Here is a 21713-nt window from a genome sequence, read left to right as displayed (position 1 = left end):
AAAGACTGTTTACAGTTTAAAAAATCACTGGATTTTTCTACTTCTCAGAATTATTAGAATGTGATGATAATTTTCAAATAATACATTAATGTTATAATGTTAGGTTTGGGGTATCTTTTGTTTTCCCATTACTTTTATTTTAGATCTATATTTTAACACTTTATATTTTTACTTTTTAATTTTTCCCTTGATATAGAAATACATTGTTTTCAATTTAATTTTGGTAAGGTCCCACCCATTGGGAGGTCAAATTTTTGGAAAACTTAAAACCCTAAAGATAGTTACTCTAAAGTATACAGAAAAGATTACTAATCTCTGTCATGTATTATCAAATACATGAACTTCAGCCGTTAGCTTAGGAGTGATTTTATTCTTTTAGACATGGCTTAACCTTAACAGAAATACAGGCAGAAAATAAATGAAATGTCTTATGCTCTATAGTCAAAGTTTGGCAAAGTTATTCTTTAGGAAATATAAAGAAAAATCATCTATCATAAATGAGCATTGACAACACTTACCAAAGAGAAGGCCTGTGTGTAATAGAAAGTAAGGAAATTCCAGCTCCTTTCGCAGCCTGAAATATCTTTCCTTCAACATCAATGCTGACAGCACTGGTGCATTCATCCAGCAATGCATATTTTGGTCTTAAAAATAAGCACAAATACATTACTAATTTTCATTTTGAATTATAAATCTTTATTTGGGCAACATGGGGCTGTAATGTTAGCAACTTTAAAGAAGCAAAAGAGAATAATGACAATACGAAAGGTGATAAATGATAAAACAAAAAAGCAGTCATTCCACCCTCTTTGAACTAGAATTTCATATTCTTCTTAGATTTTATTTTTTAATTAATATTCATCAGAGTATAGTTGCTTTACAATGTTGTGTTAGTGCTACTGCACAGCAAAGTGAATCAGTGATACGTATACATATATCCCCCCTGTTTTGGATTTCCTTTCCATTTAGGTCACGACAGAGCACTGAATAGTGTTCCCTGAGCTATACAGTAGGTTCTCATTAGTTATCTATTTTATACACAGTATCAGTAGCGTATATATATATCAACCCCAATCTCCCAATTCATTCCACCCTCCCTTCCCCTCTTGGTGTCCATATGTTTGTTCTCTACATCTTTTCTTAGATTTTAAATAGATTTTTTGATACCTGCTTATAATACAATAAACTTTATTGCAGATGGGTGAACCATGAATATGAGGCAGAGGAAAGATGAGACAGGTCACTAAATGCACTTTCCTGCAGAAGGAAGGTTCATTCTTGGTGAAAGGTTGTGACTAAGTTCCCTACATACGAATCTTCAAGTTCCAAACTTTCAAAAATGCGAACGTGTGTTTGCATGTCCAATCACATAAGTTAGTTCATGTGTCTGGCGTACAGTGTACGTGTGTGCACCCTCTACAGTGGTTGTGCTTTTGTGTACTTTACTGTATAGAGTACAGTAGTATAGTATCTTGAATATTTCAAGCCCAGGACGTCCAGAAGCAATTGTAAAAGCAGCAGTGATGTACTTGGTACTGCTAAGAAGCGCCAGCTATTGTACTGTACTACTGTACTTTTCAAGGCACTGAACTGTAAGATTAAAAATGTTTATTTTTGTGTTTATTTTTTACATATTATTTGTGTGAGAAGTATTATAAACCCGTTACAGCACGGTACTATATACTCGATTGTATTAGTTGGGTACCTAGGCTAACTTTGTTGGCCTTACTAACAAATTGGACTTATGAACACACTCTTGGAATGGAACTCATTCGTGTGTAGGTACTTACTGTAGTAGCTAATTATCAAACAGGTCACAACCCTGTTGGCAAACATTTATTGAGAAGATAATTTTATCAACAATGTGGGTATCTAATTACTATTAATGGAATTTCATTGATCCAAGATTCTGCATAAGCAAGTATGCCTAATCTGACAAATTTAGAAGAGGCATTTAACCTGGGAACATTGAGACCATTTTCTTGGGGAAAAAAATCTAAATATTTTTCTGATTGTACTCAACAACTTTTTTCCTAGCTCAATTTTTACTCTGGAAATGACTGTCTACTACTACTGTCAGTGGCAACTATCATTTGCCACCATTTCCTTCCGTTTACTCTCTTTCTTTCATTTTCACCCCCAGCTCCTTATCTTTTTTATCCTTCCTCTGTCTTCTTTCAAACCTGTCTGGACTTATATTTGGTACTCAGTAGCATGACTTAGTTTTGTTAATGGGACCAAAGGTCAACTCATGCACTGTCATTTATTGTTTATTTTAGGGTTGAAAATCAGTACCAAGTATTTACCAGGACAATTTCCTCTGATGAAATTCTGATGTTTTAGAATAAATGACAATGAAAGTCCAGGACCAGATGGCTTCACAGGAGAATTGTACCAAACATACAAAGAAGAACTTACACCAATCCTTCTCAAACTCTTCCAAAAAGTTGAAGAGGAGAAAACACTCCCAAAGATGTTCTAACGAAGCCACCATCACCCTGATACCAAAAGTCAACAAAGACAATACCAAAAAAGAAAATTACAGGCCAATATATTTGATGAACATAGATGGAAAAATTCTCAACAAAATATTAGCAAACCAAATCCAATAATACATAAAAAAGATCATAAACCACAACCAAGTGGGATTCATCCCAGTTCACAAGGATCGTTCAATATATGCAAATCAATCAGTATGATACACCACATCAACAAAAGAAAAGACAAAAGCCACACGATCATCTCAAAAGAAGCAGAAACAGCACTTGACAAAATTCAGCATCCATCCATGATAAAAACTCTTACCAAAGTGGGTACAGAGAGAACATATCTCAACATAATAAAAGATATTTATGACAAACCCACAGCCAATATAATACTCAATGGTGAAAAGCTGAAAGGCTTTCCAAGAAAATCTGGAACAAGATAAGTATGCCCACTCTCCCTCTTCTATTCAACATAGATTGGAAGTCCTAGCCACAGCAATCAGACAAGAAAAAGAAATAAAATGTATCCAAATGGGAAGGGAAGAGGTAAAATGTCTTCATATGCAGATGACATGATACTATATAAAGAAAATCCTAAAGACCACTCACAAAAACTACTAGAACTGAAATGAATTCAGCAAGGCAGCAGGTTATGAGGTTAACATACAGAAATCAGTTACATTTTTCACAATAACAATGAAGTATCAGAAAGGGAATGCAAACAAACAATCCCTTTTAAAATCACATCAAAAAATAAAATAAAATACTTAGGAATAAACTTCACCAAGGAGGTGAAGGACATATGCTGAGAACTACAAACCATTAATTTGAAATTGGAGATAATTCAAAGAAATGGAATTATATCCCATGTTCTTGGATTGGAAGAATTAATATTGTTAAAATGGTCATAGTACACAAAGCAATCTACAGATTTAATGTGATCCCTATCAAATTACCCATGGCATTTTTCACAGAACTAGAACAAATAATCCTAAAATTTATATGGAACCATAAAGGACCCAGAATTGCCAAAGCAATCCTGAGGAAAAAGAACAGAGCCAGAGGCATAACCCTCCTAGACTTCAGACAATACTACAAAGCTACAATAATCAAAACAGTGTGGTACTGGCACAAAAACAGATATACAGATCAATGGAACAGAATAGAGAGCCCATAAATAAACCCACACACTGTGGACAATTAATCATTGATGAAGGAGGTGAGAATACACAATGGGAAAAAGATAGTTTCTTCAACAAGTGGTATTGGGAAAGTTGCACAGCTGCATGTAAATAAATGAAGCTAGAACACCCCCTCACACCATACACAAAAATAAACTCAAAATGGCTTAAAGACTTAAATATAAGACAAGACACCATAAAACTCCTAGAAGAGGATGTAGGCAAAACATTCTCTGACATAAATCGTACCAGTGTTTTCTTAGGTCAGTCTCCCAAGGCAATAGAAATAAAAACAAAAATAAACAAATGGGACCTAATCAAACTTGTAAGCTTTTGCACAGCAAAAGAAACCAGAAGCAAAACGAAAAAAACCTACAGACTGGGAGAAAATGTTTGCAAAGGATGTGACCGACAAGGGCTTAATTTCCAAAATATACAAGCAGCTCCTACAATTCAATAACAACAACAATAACAAAAAACCCAACCCAATTGAGAAATGGGCAGAAGACCTAAATAGACAACTCTCCAAAGAAAAAATACATATGGCCAATAGGCAAATGGAAAGATGCTCATCATTGTTAATTATTAGAGAAATGCAAATCAAAACTGCAATGAGGTACTACCTCACACCAGTCAGAATGGCCATCATCAAAAAGTCTACAAATAATAAATGCTGGAGAGGGTATGAAGAAAAGGGAACCATCTTAAACTGTTGGTAGGAACGTAAATTGGTAGAGCCACTATGGAGAACAGTATGGAGGTTTCCTGAAAAACTAAAAATAGAGTTGCCATATGATCCAGCAATCCCACTCCTGGGCATATACCCAGATAAAGCTATAATTTGAAAAGATAATGCACCCTTATGTTCATAGCTGCTCTGTTTACAAGAGCCAAGACATGGAAACAACCTAAATGTCCACTCACACACACACACACACATACACACACATACACACAATGGAATATAACTCAGTCATAAAAAAAGAACAAAATAATGCCATTTGCAGCAACATGGGTGCAACTAGAGATTATCATACTAAGTGTAACAAGTCAGAAAGAGAAAGGCAAATACCATATGATGTCATTTATATGTGGAATCTAAAATATGATTCAAAGGAACCCCTCTATGAAACGGAAACAGACTCACAGCCATACAGAACAGACTTACAGTTGCCAAGCAGGAGGGAGTTGGGGGAGAGATGGAGTGGGAGGTAGGGGTTAGCAGACATAAGCTATCATATATGGTATGGATAAACAACAAGGTCCTACTGTATAGCACAAAGAACTGTATTCAATATCCCATGACAAACTATAATAGAGAAGAATTTTTTTAAAAAAGAATGTATATATGTGTATAACTGAATCACTGCTGTACAGGAGTAATTAACACAAGATTGTAAATAAACTATACTTCAATAAAAAAACTGTAAAAATAAAATAAATGACAATGAAAGATAAAAATTGAAACCAGTATTAATTTCTCATTCAGCATAAATAATTATTATATAACTTAATAATTATTTAAATAATAAATAATTATGCAGTATTATTTAGCACTGCAAATTGTTTTTCTATGATGCATTTTCTTATTAATAGGATCCTATTACCTACTGGGGGGATATGGTCAAGGATAATAGATACAGGAGTCAAAGCCGACTTAAACACTCCATTTGACTTTAATATCAGCTCTCCATGCAAAGAACTAAAAAATTCTGCAGGTTCCCATTGACAACAGAAGTAATTTTACTGGTTAGCTTTTGATTACTGTCCTGGTTTAAGTATTAAGCATTATTTCTTTGTCTTGGAGTTGATTTCTGTTTGTGGATGATTTTAAGTGGAAATGAGGGAGAAGAAAAGGAAGTATAAAACACAGAGGTATGGGGTAAATTTTTCTTTTTTTTAATAAATCTCTTTTTAGTAATTAAGTTACTTATTGTGTCTTATTTTTTAGAGTGACTCAAGCTAAACAGAAGAGATGCCATTTTAGAACTGGAAAAAAAGTATATTTCCTACCCTCTGTTGTCATAGCAACCTCTAGCTAGCAAATGTAAGATGTATCAAACACTTTTGTTTCCTTGGCCGGATTCATTGTGCACGTGTGTGTGTGTGTGTGTGTGTGTGTACATGCAGGTAAATATATTGAGCAATGGCTGTAAGCTGAAACCGATAAAGCTAAGTAAAACATTGTTTCTCAGATTTTCCCTCCTTTTTCTTTTGGTGCATCATCAGTAGAGTGAGCCTTGAAAAGGCTCTAATCTATTCCCTATAAGATGGAACTTTTCTGATCATTCTTTAAACATTAAAATTAAAATCCTCTCAAAAAAAAGTACACAGTTTTGATACTTAATACTTCTTGCCAAGGTTCTCCATTTTAGTTAGCTCAAATCTTCCACATTACGACTCAAATCTTGTTATTAATCCCTTGAGAATGAGGGGAGACAGTTTCTCATTATTACACTTTTCCTTCACTGGATTTTTTTAATTTTTATTTTTTATTGGAGTATAGTTGATTTACAATGTTGTGTTAATTACTGCTGTACAGCAAAGTGATTCAGTGTCTATATATATATACATACATACATATATACATGTATATATATATACATTCTTTTTGTTTTTTTTCCTCCTCAGCCACACTGCTTGGCATGTGATCATTAGTTCCCTGATCAGGGATTGAACCCATGCCCCCTGCACTGGAAGTGCAAAGTTTTAACCACTAGACTGCCAGGGAAGTCCCTATACACTCTTTTTTTTTAATATTCTTTTCCATTATAGTTTATCATAGGATATTGAATATATTTCTCTGTGCTATACAGTAGGACCTTGTTGTTTATCCATTCTCTATATAAAAGCTTACATCTGCTAACCCCAACCTCCCACTCCATCCCTGTCCCAAAACCCTCCCCCTTGAAAATCACCAGTCTGTTCTCTATGTCTGTGAGTCTGTTTCAGTTTCATAGAGGGGTTCCTTTGTGTCATATTTTAGATTCCACATATAAATGACATCAGTGGTATTTGCCTTTCTCTTTCTGACTTATAGCATTTAGTATGATAATCTCTAGTTGCATCCATGTTGCTGCAAGTGGCATTATTTCATTCTTTTTTTATTGCTTAGTAGTATTCCGTTGTATATATGTACCATATCATCTTTATCCATTTCATCCATTCATCTGTTGATGGACATTTAGGTTGTTTCCATGTCTTGGCTATTGTGAATACTGTTGATATGAACATAGGGGTGCATGTATCTTTTTGAAGTATAGTTTTGTCCAGATATATGCCTAGGAGTGGGATTGTTGGCTCATATGGTAATTCTATTTTTAGTTTTCTGAGGAACATGCATACTGTTTTCCATGGTGGCTACACCAACTTACATTCCCACCAACAGTGTAGGTCCTTCACTGGATTTAGTATTTCTATTTCATTTTACTATTTTCTCAATAGATTCTGCTTTTCAACTTGCTCATCTTCCCTCATCTTCCTAGACATTGCTAAATTCTTTCCACTCATATACCTATAACTTTATTTTTATTCAGTATCACATTATATCCAAAATATTTTAGATACACAAGTATCAAGTATGTATTTTAAGTTATAGGTACTTAAAATCTCTTTAGGTTAGCATCTTTTATTGATGCCTCTTGCTTTTCCTTACAGAGCTTATCTTATTAACCCACTGACATAATGAGAAATTTATGGTCATATCTTACATTCTATCATATTATATTTCACCAATTATGCTGGGGATCATATTACTGAATATTTATGGGCAAGGCTCAAACAGATTCAGGGTAACAGTGGGTAACAGATGGTCATAAACATCACACTATAAATTTACTCTTGAATTTCACCACATCATCTTGAAAAGGTCATTCCAAAATACACTTCACTAAAAACTCTGAGTTCACAAATTTCTGACTCATACTTCTTTAGCTTGCCATACTCTTGAACTAATTGTGTACATTATTACAAATACCATGTTATTACACAATATTTTTTCTCATTAATAAACTCCAGGTATAACACAAAAATAATACATATTATATGATTTCATTTATATGAAGTTGTAGAGCAGGAGAACTAATTTATGAGGATAGAAAACAGAACAAAAATTGTCAATGGAGAGATTTGACTAGAAAGTGGCATGAGAGACTTTCTAGGGTGATGGAAACATTGTTTATCTTAATTGGGATATTGGTTACATAATGTATATAAATTTATCAAAAGTCATTGAACTGTATACTTAAATACATTTATGTATTTGGTACATAAATGTTTTAATAGTAATAATAGTAATGATAATATTAATAATTAAACCCTGGCTAGCTATTACATAATAGCACATATCATAGCACACAAAATAAAAGGAGGGATATAGGGAATTCCCTGGCGGTGCAGAACTAAGACACTGCAAGCTTTACGATGTGGCACAAAAAAAAAAAAAAAAAAAAAGATATAAGCTGTAATATACTTTGAAAATAGTTACATTAAAAAATAACAACCAACTTTTGTATACCAAAATAGAGAAAAACTATACCAAGTAGTGAGACAACAGATTTTTTCTTTTTTTCTGCTTTTATAAAATATACATATAATTATATTTAATAAAGTTGTTTAAATTATACATATTTTTCCAATGATAAATATTATGTTATATTCTTACCAAAAAGGCTGAACCTAAATATAATCACGCTTTTAGCTGCTCTAATTTCCAGTTTACAAGAAAAATAGGAGATTGAGGAAAGAGGTAAAGGGATCGTATGAGGAAGCAATCAGATCAATCTACAAAGGACAACATTCTTATAGGACAACGGACCCTGTTTCTTTAACAAGTCAATGCCATGAGGGAGGGGGACAGGGGCAGGAAGAAAAAGAGACTCTTTAAATGGAAAAATATCTTTTTATGCTTGGTTTGTTCAAACCAAGATCCAAACAAAGTTTATATATTGAATTTTTTGTTATATATCTAATTATTTTTTAATTTAAAGTCTTTTTTTTTTCTTCCTGCCCCATCCCTTTCTCCCATCTTTTATGCCATTGACTTGTTGAAGAAAATGGACCCCAGGCTTTGCTAAGCACCCACCTTATACGTCTTCATAATTACATTGCATGAGTCATAATGCAAGAAACATGGTATTTTAATAATTTAAAACCCAATATACAGACTAGTTACAATTTGTTCACCGAGATTATATAATGACATTAAAGATGCAGCTGAATGTTTCTAAAAAAAAATAAAGAAGATATTTTTGAGACAGGGAAATTGAATATGAACCAGGTATTAAATGAATCTAAATGATTATTATCAATTTTTTTAGTTGTGATTATGGTATATTATGTAAGAAAATATCCTAATATTTCAGAGATTGATGCCAAAGCACTTAATGAAAACATTCCATGATTTTAGATTTGCTTTAAAATGCTTCATAAATAAAGAATACATAAATCAAGTGCTGCAAAATGTTAGACTTGTTGAATATGGGGTTCATCTTACAAATTTTTCTCCTTTGACTTTTAATGTTTTTTCCATAATAAAAGATTTTTTTAAATCGATAGTCAACTTGTTGCTAAGTGTTTAATGAGGCTTACTTGATGTGTGTGTGTGTGTGTGTGTGTGTATGTGTGTGTGTGTGTGTGGCTTTCATCAGCTTTTAAAAGTTCCCTACAAAAGTATTATTGCTTCCACTGCAACTTCTTCAAGAGTACTACATATGCCCCAGCTTATGGTCCATTCAGGCATTCATGTACATAACTCTTGGGCTTTTCTGCCTAAGGTATAAGTATTAAAAGTGAGTAACAACTCAGGTTCTCATTGCCAGAGGCCTAACATAAAGAAAAGGGAATTTTTTTTTCCACAGAAGAATAGGACAAAAAAGAGGAACAAATCAGAATAGCTTTAATATTTCTTTCCAATGTCTTGTGCTTGGTACTTTGAACTCAAAAGTCTATGAAGCTGGTTGCAAATAGAAGAGTTTTATCAAGAGAAATGATTTCCTGCATCTCTTTATTTCTGCATCCATTAAGACTTACTCTGGCTGGTTCTTTTTCCCAGATATGCCTCTGATTTTCAAGGAGGAGAGCACTACTAACCTTTATAGGCTACTGAGTGGTTAGAAAGTTAATTTAGTTTGAATTTAATAATGTAATTGAGAAGTATTACTGAATGTCTACCTACTGTATTCACAATGTTATAATAATGGTTATGTATTCTTCACATTTTAAAATTAGTAATAATCCTACTTTCAAACTTAGGACATATAAAAATTTAATTTTGTCATCTAACTACTCAACATAAAAGAAATAGAAAAAATATTTGGAGATTTCTGTCACATTAAAAAAATAACCTAAGAAATTAAAAAAACATAAATTCTAATCACTAGCTTTTCAGAAAGATATTTTCAAAGTAAAGATAAAGACACTAACCCTGTCTAAATGTTTTTTGATTACAACAATGGAATAGTCATTGTTTGAGTATAATATACTTACCTATGATAAAACATGCGTGCCATGCCCATTCTTTGCTTTTCCCCTCCTGACAGGACATCTTTCCAGTCCATTACAGCATCCCATCCTTTAAAATATATACAAATATATATTTTATAAAGCATCTTTTAACTAAAGAGAGCATCTTTTACAGTTTTTACCTAGAAAAGTGAAATATTAACACAAAGAACATGATATTTCACAGAACATATGCTTGGATAAACTAGAGAGCCTTATGTTTAAGCATTTTGTTTTAGATTTGATATTTTTTACTGATAATAATTACTTACACTGACAAAACATCTTCTAAGAATTCTAAATACTGACACTTTGAAAATGTGTTTCTGAATATCTCCAAAGATTTGGTATATTTAGACTTATTTTGGAGGATGGTGGGAGAAAAGACCAACAAATTTGCATAGGCTTGTTGCAAAGTCTACAGAGGGTATGACAGGAGCTAACTTAAATGGTTTCCACACACCTGGCAATGTGTATTAGTTGTCTCATTATATATTTCACAACCTTATGAGGTAGCTATTATTAGTTTTATTTTGTAACTGGATAAACTGAAACTCATGTAGAAATTGATGTATCAAACTTTACACAGCTATATATTAGAGCTAGGATTTATATGTAGGTCTATCTTCATGCTTTTACAGTTTATCTACTCCATATCTTACAACATCTTAACTACTGACTTTGTTGGATATTTATTCAAAAAGGCAGGCTTCTATTCTTTAAAAAAAAATAGGTTAGATCAATACATACTAATATAGAAATGTACCTAGAATATCTTTATATGGAAAACTAAATTGCAGAATTGTGTGCTTGCTTGTATACAGTTGACCCTTGAACAACAGGGATTGAACTGTGAAATACGCATTTTTTTCAACAGTAAATACTACAGTACTATACAATTTGCAGTTGATTTAATCTGCAAATGCAGAATGGCAGATGTGGAGGAACCTTGGATACAGAGGGCCTACAATAAGTTATATGCAGAGTTTTAATTGCCCACTAGAACTTTTGAGTTTAGTGGAACAAAGCACATGACTTATTTAAATATGTCAAATTAAAGTTTCCTTTGACCCAAATACTTTTCTCTTTTGCCTTCCCAGTTGGCAGGGGGAAAATTTTTTAAGCCCAGAACATTTCTCCACTATGCAGCAATGTGAATCTATTTTTCAAATCCTCACTTATGTTTCATAAATGCTGTAAAACTAAGACATAGAGAAAATTTTCTTTTAACAGCTTTCACTAGAAGCAAGAACACATATACATATATACATTATAATTGCATTTCTGTAAATAAACAAACATATACACACATCTCTGGGAATGGAATTATGAGACTTCTAATATAAGCTAAACATTTTTATAATATTTGAAAATTTTATTATTTTCAAATACTTTTTATGTCCTTTCTTAATTTTGTAATAAGAAAAAAAGTTACTTAGAAACAAAACCATGGGGCCTATTAGGAAGACAGACATATCAAATATTTTTCTGAAGTGGGAATATCAGAAAACAGAGTAGACTAGGCAAAGCCTGATTTTCAAAGAGGAAAATGACTGTCAAAACTTCACACACACACACACACACACACACACACTCATACACAAAACACTTAGGACTTTTTTTAAGGAATTTTATTGAGCTATAATGACATAGAATAAACTTCATTTATTTATTTATTTATTAAAACTTGTTTATTTGTTTATTTGTTTATTTATCTATTTTTTTGGCTGTGTTGGGTCTTTTTTTGCTGTGAGCGGGCTTTCCTTAGTGCGGTGAGTGGGGGCTACTCTTCGTTGTGGTGCACAGGCTCCTCATTGCCGTGGCTTCTCTTGCTGTGGAGCACAGACTCTAGGCACATGGGCTTCAGTAGTTGCAGCATATGGGCTCAATAGTTGTGGCTCACGGGCTCTAAAGCGCAGGCTCAATAGTTGTGGCGCATGGGCTTAGTTGCTCCGTAGCATGTGGGATCTTCCTGGACCAGGGATCGAACCCATGTCCCCTGCATTGGCAGGTGGATTCCTAACCACTGTGCCACCTAGGAAGCCCTAAACTGCATATATTTAAAGTGTACAATTTGATAATTTTTTTCTTATTAGTAATGTATATATGGCAATCCCAACCTCCCAATTCATCTCATCCCAACCCCTCTCCCCACTCCCTGCTTTCTCCCCTTGGTGTCCATATGTTTGTTCTCTACATCTGTTCTCTACATCTCTATTTCTGCCTTGCAAACTGGTTCATCTGTACCATTTTTCTAGATTCCGCTTATATGCGTTACTCTATGATATTTGTTTTTCTCTTTCTGATTTACTTCACTCTGTATGATAGTCTCTAGGTCCATCCATGTCTCTACAGATATCCCAATTTCATTCCTTTTTATGGCTGAATAATATTCCATTGTATATATGTACCACATCTTCTTTATCCACTCATCTGTTGATGGACATTTGGGTTGCTTTCATGACCTGGCTATTGTAAATAGTGCTTCGATGAACACTATTTCTTTATTCTTCCTCAGCTGAATTTTCATCTTTACTAAAATTTCTAAATAAACTTGGTCAAAGGGAAAGGAAATAAGAAGTAGAGTTTTGTTGTTTCTTGTGCACCGGATTGAAAAGAAGATTTTTGCCTACTTCCCAATGATTCTCCCTAGTAGGGACCAGTGTTGTTTCTTGGGCAAAATTCCAGGAATCTTCTATCTATTTAAAAACATAATTTTCTATTAGGAAAAAAAAAAATCTCTAAATGCCAAGTGATTCAAAGTTCTTGCTGCTAGTGAAAACTGTTGAAATAAAATTTTCTCTATGACAACTTTATAGCATTTATGAAACATAAGTGAGGATTTGAAAAATAGGTTGAGATTGCTACACGGTGAAGAAATATTCTGGGCTTAAAAAAATTCCACCCCTCTCCCCAACTGAGAATGCACAAGACAAAAGTATTTAGGTCAAAGGAATCTTTAATTTCATATTTTTAAATAAATCATGTCCTTTGTTCCACTAAACCTAAAAGTTTTAGTAGGCAATATTTCATGATCACAGAACATATAAATCAAAGCTCTGAGTCATAATATCACCTCTGATGCTGAAATAGTGAGACTAAATCAGCTAAGACGTGAACAGCTTTCCTCCTTCTTAAAGATGTACAAACTGCTTCAGTTCATGTCTATTTGTTAATGCTTATACTCCTTTATATTCTGTAATCTCTTTTATGGAATAAAACATAGTTTTAAAATCCATCTTTCACTAAAGAAAATTATTTCTCTAAGCAAAGTATTAGCTAGCCTTACTAGAACTTTAGCAAGCTTCTTCCAGAGTAAGTGATGTCCTTGCAAACTTAAGTGCTTTCCTGCTTTGCTTAAAAACATGTTTCATGTTTTAAGGACTAGGCAAGTAAAGTGGGTTTCCTTAGCTTTTTTTTTTTTTAATGTGTAAGGATATAACAAGTCTTATCAGTATCTAAGAAGCTGAGATAGCATAGCACAGTGGCATAGCCTAATATAGAACACTGACTTTCAAGTTGCATCTGTATTTGAATCCCTGACCCACCACTTGCTGAGGGCCCCTGGGGAAACTACTGAACTTCTGAATTTCATCTGTTAAAGGGGGTTAGTAAAATCCACATCATCGGGCAGTCACAAATATTAAATAGGATGACAGTGTAAAATGCTTAATATGTTATATTCTGCAGAGTAAGCACTCAATAAACCATAACAATTACTATTATTAAGGTTGGAGTATTCTTAAAACAGTTCTAGAATTTCTTGATGACTTCTAAAAGGATAGACTATCTCATGTTTATTATAAATTTCCATTCAGATTATTGGATTTCGAACTTAGCCAAAATAACTTACCCAAAATTGACAGTGTTATTCTACCACAGTGTTTTAAAACTGGGAAGAAGCTGACCATATGAAACAAAAAGATAACCTGCTTTCCATAGTTATAGCATTTATCAATTATGATATTATAAATGCAATAAATTAAATATAATAATACCTCTTTTGCCCACCTCATTTGCTTATTGTAAGGAGCAAATGAAATAATACATGTGAACTTTCTATGTAAAATATCAAGTATCATCACACAAAGACAAAATATCATAGTATCAATATCAACTACTTCTATTACCTTTAGCAACTAATTCTTATACATTTACTATGTGCCACTGTTCTTAATGCTTAACATAAAGTCTTATTTAATCTTCACAGAATCTTTATAAGATAGATGTTTATCCCCATTTTACAGGTAAAGATACAGAGAACAGACCTATTTAAGATTTGATTCCAGAACTCTGACTTCAAAGCTTACACTCCTCATTACGGTACTACCCTGCTCCTTTTGATAATGTAAATAGGCTTAAAAATAAAACATAAAACCCATGCAAAATTAAACCTAGAAAGAATTCTAGCTTGCTATTTCAGTAGTTTTTCTAGGCTACCAAATCATATTTTTATCAAGTTATTTGAAAGTAATTCTGTTTTTTGAAAGTAATTCTTTTTTGAGCTAATATGTATAACTGCTGTTCCTACTTTTCCAAAAGTATGTTTTATGTTGAGAAACTACAGTACAGAAGTCTCTATAGTCCATCTAAGTCTCTATGTGTTGCTTTAGGGAAAAAAAAATATATTGGTAAGACTGTGGGTCTGAAAATAAAAAGTTCTGTCATACCTACTTCTCAAATTACTACATTTAATGTAAGCTGAAAGCTTGACTGGAGAATATTTCTGTCATGAACTTTACATACATTTAGATTGACTATGGCCTCAGGGACACATGTACATTCAAATATAGGGGAAAAACTGTTTTCAAATGCGAGCAGCAGACAGTAAAAAGCTTAGTGTGCTGCATGAAATATAACAAAAGCAGAAAAGTGCATATCAATAATGGAAAAGCAACAAAAACTGTAAACTCCATCTTTACTTGTGTGCTTATGTTCCAACAACAGCATACACTCAAATTAAACCCAAGTTTATTTTTTAATAATCAAGTTAAATACATGACCCCCCCCCCCCAAATTATAGACTTTACCTCCTTCTCTTTGAACTATATGATAGAGGTGAACATTGTGTAGAATACAATCTAGATCATGGTCTGTATAGCCTTTATCATGCATGTCATCCACTGAATCTGGATAAATGACTTGATCCCGAAGACTTCCAAGAGACATGTATGGCCTGTAATACAACAAGAACACAAGAATCCTAGTACAAAATCAGTTTACTTTACTCAGTGTGACATCCTGGTGGTCTGAAAACTGCAGAGCAGACTTAAATAGCATATTTCTAGGATTAAATTTATTACCTGGGATGAGTATTTCTCTCTCAGGCATGGAAGCATAATATGCAGTTATATTCATGTAAAAAACATATAGAGACATAGCCACAAGAAAGTTTCTACAAGAAATACTTGGATATTTTCAGCACAGAAATACATACTTGTTCTGTTGCATTTTATAAATGTTGCTTCTGTATTTCATCTAAAACTATTTGGGTTAAACATAAAATTTGAGGTTTTGACCCAGCAATGTGAGCAAACAAATCTTTTAAAAAATCATCCATAATAGGAGAAATGCAAATTAAAACTATACTGAGTTTCTTACTTATCAGATTGGTAGAAGTTCAAAAGCTTGACAACTCACTCAATTGGCAAGTCTATGGAGAGACAAGGTACTTTCATGCAATGGTGAAAATGCAAAATGGTACAACCTTTTGGAGAGAATTTGGCAAACCAATATATCATCTGGTCTTTGACTCATTTCTAGGAATTTATTCTAAAGATATAATTCCAAAAATATACCACCAACAACAAAAAAGTGTGTAAAGTTCTCCATCACAGCATTATTTGTAATTGCAAACTATTGAGAACAACCTAAATGTGCATAAAAAGGAGACTGACTGAATAAACTATAGCACCTGCACTATGCAGGTGTAAAACAGGATGTGGGAGATCTCTAAGGATTGATATAGGGTGATTTCCACAATATATTGTTAAGTTGAAAAGCGAAGTGCAAAGTAGATGTACAGCAGGGTTTCTCAACAGTGGTATTATGGATATATTAAACCAGATAATTCTTTGTTACTGAGGTATATCCTGTGTATCATAGGATGTTTAGCAGCATACTTGGTCTCTACCCACTAAATGCTAGTAGCATCCACTGAGGTGGTGACAAAAACAAAACAAAACAAAAAAGTCTCCAAATATTATCCCCTAGGGGATAAAACCATTTGATAGAACCACTGATTTGTAGTACACCACTTTTATGTGAAATTAAAGCAAAATAAGAAAATATACATTTATCTGCTTATATTTACAAAAGGAAACAGTAAACCAGAAACTAATGAAATCAGTTACCTATAGGAGATTGGAGGGCCAAGGAAGAATAAATAAGAGAGGGAGAGAACTCTCCAAGAATCCTTTCTATATAGTTTTTACTCTTAGAATCACGTTACAGTGTTATTATTTTAAAAAAAAAAATAACCAATAAGGATGAAGGAAGAAACCCTAAAATTGAATACACACAGAAACAAACAAACTGAAAAGTATATCGAATGAATAGCATAACCACACAGAAGGGGAGGAGGGACTGATCCATGTAACTTTCAAATTTGGTTACATAATTTCAGTTGAAAACCAAAAGAACCACAAAGAAAACTTGAAACTAATTGTTCATGTTTCTTGCTGTTATAGGTGTAGCAATTCTGAAACTATGTTATAGGAATGACCAAGTAAGTAGACATTTTAATAACCTTAGGACCTAAGGTTCTCACTGTGGAAGATACGAAAAGGAAACGTGAGGTGAGAGAAAAAAAAAAAAACTGTGCTGTTTAATTTGAATTAGCGTATCAGTAAGAATTCATATTTTTTTTTAACAAAAAATCTATTTCCTAGTTCTGTTTATGTTTTCTGCATCCTGGTACTATCCTTTGAGAAGGACACAACATCTTTTAGGTTGTATAGTGGGTTGAATTGTGGACCTCAAAGATATATCCAAGTCCTAACCCCTATTATTTGTGAATGCGACCTTATTTAGAAAAAAAGGTCCTTGCAGATGTAATTAAGTTAAGAATCTTGAGATAAAATCATCCTGGATTAACCAGATGGGTCCTAAATCCAATAAACTCCTTTAAAGAAGAAGAATAACACAGGGAAGAAAGTCACGTGCAGACGGAGGCAGAGACTGGAGTTATGCTGTCACAAACCAAGGAATGCCTGGCACCACCAGAAGCTGGAAGAGGTAAGAAAAAATTCTCCCCTAGAGCTTCCAGAGGGAGGGCGGCCTGCCAACACCTTGATTTTGGACTCCTGGCCTCTAGATCTATGAGCAAATAAATTTCTGTTGTTTCAAGGCACCAAGTTTTTGGTTTCAGTAGATCTTGGAAATGAATGCAGGTAGTATTATTGAAAAAAAAAATGTAACTGAATTGTATCAAAAGGAAACCAACAAATAAACACAAATTGAGGGACTTTATGAATAAACAACAACAACAACAACAGTCGTGCTCTCATTATACAAATATCAATATCATAAAAAACAAAGAAAGGCTGAGGAATTCTTTCAGATTAAAAGAAACTAGAGCAATATGGCAACTAAAATGCAATGTATGATGCTTGATTGAGAGAAACAAGTTATTATAAAGAATAACATTGTGACAGTTGGCAAAATTTGAATGTGGAAAGTTGTTGGAGGAGGTAATCAAGAGGACTCCACTGTCAGCTGACCCATGAGCTGGACCCAGGCAATCTGATGCTCCTCACCCTCTCCCCTGACCTTGCAATGTATGCTTAACCCACAGTGCCCACAGCCACCAACTATTTTCAAGGATGCAGCCTTGAGAGAGGAATGTGGTGTTGAGACCATCTGGATGGTATACATGACTGGACCCCAGTAAAGCTTCTATATAAACTTTTAAGATTCTGATGGATGGAAGTGGACAGGTTTATCTTGAGGCTGCTCACCACAAGCCTCAAATGTAAATTGCCTTGCTTATTAAACTTGCCATCCACCAATCTGGAGTGGTCTGCGTCTTTTTTTGGTCTCTTCTAGCCCTTGTATGAAGGCCAGTTTGAGAACCAACAGAAGTATGTTCAGATAATAATATTATATCAATGTTAATTTTCATGAATTCGATCATTGTACTATATGTTAGAGACTATGCTGCTCTTTGAAAATACTGTTCCCCATTGAGCAACATGGGTTTGAACTGCGTGGGTCCACTTATACATGGGTTTTTTTCAATATGAAATATTACGGTACTTCACGATCTGTGGTTGGTTGAATCTGCAGATGTGGAACCGCAGGCAGAGAGGGCTGACTTTAAATTATACACGGATTTTCAACTGTGCTGGGGTCAGCGCCTCTAACCTCTGCATTGCTCAAGGGTCAACTGTATACCCTAAAAAAGTTAGGTGTGAAGATTTATTTATAGCAAACTACTTTAATTTTTTTAAGTAAATAAATTTACTTATTTATTATTTATTGGATTTATTGTTTTATTGGCTGTGTTGGGTCTTCGTTGCCGCACATGGGTTTTTTCTAGTTGCCGAGAGTAGGGGCTAGTCTTCATTGTGGTGCATGGGCTCCTCATTGCAGCTGCCTCTCCCGTTTTGGAGCACAGGCTCTAGGCACATGGGCTTCAGTAGTTGCAGCACATGGGCTCAACAGCCGTAGCTCATGGGTTCCAGAGCACAGGCTGAATAGTTGTGGTGCTCGGGCTTAGCCGCTCAGCAGCATGTGGCATCCTCCTGGGGCAGGGCTCGAACCCATGTCCCCTGCATTGGCAGGTGGATTCCTAACCACTGTGCCACCTAGGAAGTCCTACAGCAACTTACTTTATTATTTTTTTTAATAAATTTACTTATTTATTTACTGGCTGTGTTGAGTTTTCACTGCTGTTGCTGTGCACGGGCTTTCTCTAGTTGTGGTGAGCTACTCTTCATTGAGGTGTGCAGGCTTCTCATTGTGGTGGCTTCTCTTGTTCCAGAGCATGGGCTTTAGATGCCTGGGCTTCAGTAGTTGTGGCTCATGGGCTCTAGAGTGCAGGCTCCTTAGTTGTGGTGCACGGACTGAGTTGCTCCGAGGCATGTGGGATCTTCCCGGACCAGGGATCGAACCCGTGGCCCTGGCATTGGCAGGCAGATTCTTAACAGCTGCGCCACCAGGGAAGTCCCAGCAACTTACTTTAAAAAAAGAAAAAGATGTATGTGTGTGTGTGTGTATGTGTGTGTGTGTGTGTGTGTGTGTACAAAGAGAGAGAATTGAAGGTTTTAAATATAAAATGTGTTTTGTAGATCAATTATCTACCTATTTTCCCATAACATGCAAATGATTTAGTTGAAGGATAGATAGCACAATCTATTTTATAACAGACAACTAATATTTGAAAATCAAAATATTTAAATTTCAATTATATATATATATGCATTCATATAATAAGGTTTTCAATGGAGTCTTTGCAAATATAAGGAATAACTAGTCATATTTTTAAAATTGAGATCTAATTCACATTGTAAAATTTACCCTTTTAAAGTGTAAAATTCAATGATTTTTAGTATATTCACAAGCTCATGTAAACATTGCCGCTATTTTCTTCACCCCAAAAAGAAACTCCATACCTAATAGCAGACATTCCTAGTTATTCCCTCCTCCCAACCCCTAACAATCACTAATCTGCTTTCTTTTTTCTTTTTTTAAAATTTATTTTCTTGGGTCTTCATTGCTGCTTGTGGGCTTTCTCTAGTTGCAGCAAGTGGGGGCTAATTGTCGTTGCAGTGTGTGGGCTTTGGTGCAGTGGCTTCTCTTGCTGTGGAGCACAGGCTCTAGGAGCATTGGCTTCAGTAGTTGTGGCATGTGGGCTCAACAGTTGTGGCTCAAGGGCTCTAGAGCTCAGGCTCAGTCGTTGTGGCACAGGAGCTTAGTTGCTCCATGCCATGTGGGATCTTCCCGGGCCAGGAATCAAACCCATGTCCCCTGCATTGGCAGGCAGATTCTTAACCATTGCACTAGGGAAGTCCCCTCTAACCTACTTTCTGTCTCTGTGGATTTGCCTATTCTGGACATTTCACATATATGTAATCACATAATATGTGGTCTTTTGTGGTCTTCTTTCTGTCAGCAGAATGTCTTCAGGTTCATCCATCCATGTTGCACCATGTAGCAGTATTTCCTTCCTTTTTATGTCTGAATTAAATTCCATTGTATGGATACACAGCATTTTGTTAATCTGGATATTTCAGTTGTTTCCACTATTTGGCTATTATGAATAGTGGGCATACACCTAGGAGTGGGGCTTATGGTAACTCTGTTTAACTTTTTGAGGAAATAACAAATTCTTTTCCCAAGTGGTTGCACCATTTCTAGTCACTTTTCTTCTACCATATTCCCTATGTCTTCTCCTGCTCTCTGCTTTATTTTCCCTCGCCAGTCTAACCATTTATTTTTTAAAGACAGAATTAAGACACAAAGTTATTTATTTCCATCATTGTAAGCATTTATATAATGTGATATTATCTTAAATTAATATCTGGTAATAGTAACAGTAGCATAAAATAGTGTCCATCAGGGCCAGTGAACAATTTTTTAGTCAGTAACCTGAGACTACTAAGAAGAAATATGAGAAAATATTAGGAGTCAGTACTTTTGCTAACTTACAAAGTGATGCCAGTGCCAATTTAATGTAAATCAGAAGCACAGATATCCTTAGCATAAACTCCAGATATAATTCAATCCACAGAACAGCAATGACACAATATGTAACTGAGAGTACAATGATGAAAATACATCCGAACATTCATTTCAAAGGTGTTTCTACAGGATTCCACCATAAGACTTGATTAACTGGCAATATTTGATGAAATTATATTTTATATCTACATTTCAGGGAAGACAGTATAGAGTCATGGTTTTGATAATGGCCTTTGGAGAGATGGTTCTGTACTGGAATCCCCATCTTACCATTTACTGGCAATGTGACCCAAATTCTGAGCTATAGTTACCTCATTTGTAAAGCAACTTACTTTATTGCATTTGCTATGAGGATTAAATGAAGCAGTGGGTTTTTATAAAGCAATGTAGCCTGAGCACTTAGTACAGTACTACAGGCAAGTAGTAGGCATTCAATAAACTGTTATGGAGACAAAAAAGTTTATTTTTACTTAGGTTTAAGTTATCTGCCTATGTGAAAAGGCAATATCTTAAGAGCATAAGTTTGTTTTCTATGTCTGTGAATCTGTTTTCGTTTTGTAAATAAGTTCATTTGAAAACAAACTTATGATTACCAAAGGGGGAAGGGGAAGGGAAGGGATAAATTAGGAGTCTGGGATTAGCAGATACAAGCTACTATATATAAAATAAACAGCAAGGTCCTACTGTATAGCACAGGGAACTATATTCAATATCTTATAATAACCTATACTGCAAAAGAATATGCCTCACACCTATGGTCAATTTATCTTCGACAAAGGAGGCAAGAATATACAATGGGAAAAAGACAGTCTTTCAGCAAGTGGTATTGGGGCAGTTGGATAGCCACATTTACCCAGAAGTA

The 21713-nt window shown here is 34.4% G+C and overlaps 1 protein-coding gene across 4 annotated transcripts in view; it reads right to left on the bottom strand.

The window, feature by feature from the left end:
* Positions 1–21713, bottom strand: part of ABCD2 (ATP binding cassette subfamily D member 2) — a 71291-nt gene that overhangs the window by 8406 nt on the left and 41172 nt on the right. For 3 of the 4 annotated variants that reach the window (XM_057703089.1, XM_057703090.1, XM_057703093.1), the window contains 3 exons: positions 15199–15344; positions 10154–10238; positions 519–644 (listed from right to left, as the gene is read on the bottom strand). In XM_057703089.1, the coding sequence (XP_057559072.1) occupies positions 519–644; positions 10154–10238; positions 15199–15344 (357 nt within the window). The remainder of the gene's footprint in view (positions 1–518; positions 645–10153; positions 10239–15198; positions 15345–21713) is intronic. The other variant, XM_057703092.1, reaches the window with a different exon arrangement.

The sequence above is a fragment of the Hippopotamus amphibius genome, chromosome 12 (assembly GCF_030028045.1).
Source record: "Hippopotamus amphibius kiboko isolate mHipAmp2 chromosome 12, mHipAmp2.hap2, whole genome shotgun sequence".
NCBI lineage: Eukaryota > Metazoa > Chordata > Mammalia > Artiodactyla > Hippopotamidae > Hippopotamus > Hippopotamus amphibius.
Note: the sequence above shows the minus strand (reverse complement) of the source record. Positions and strands in the feature narration are given on the sequence as shown.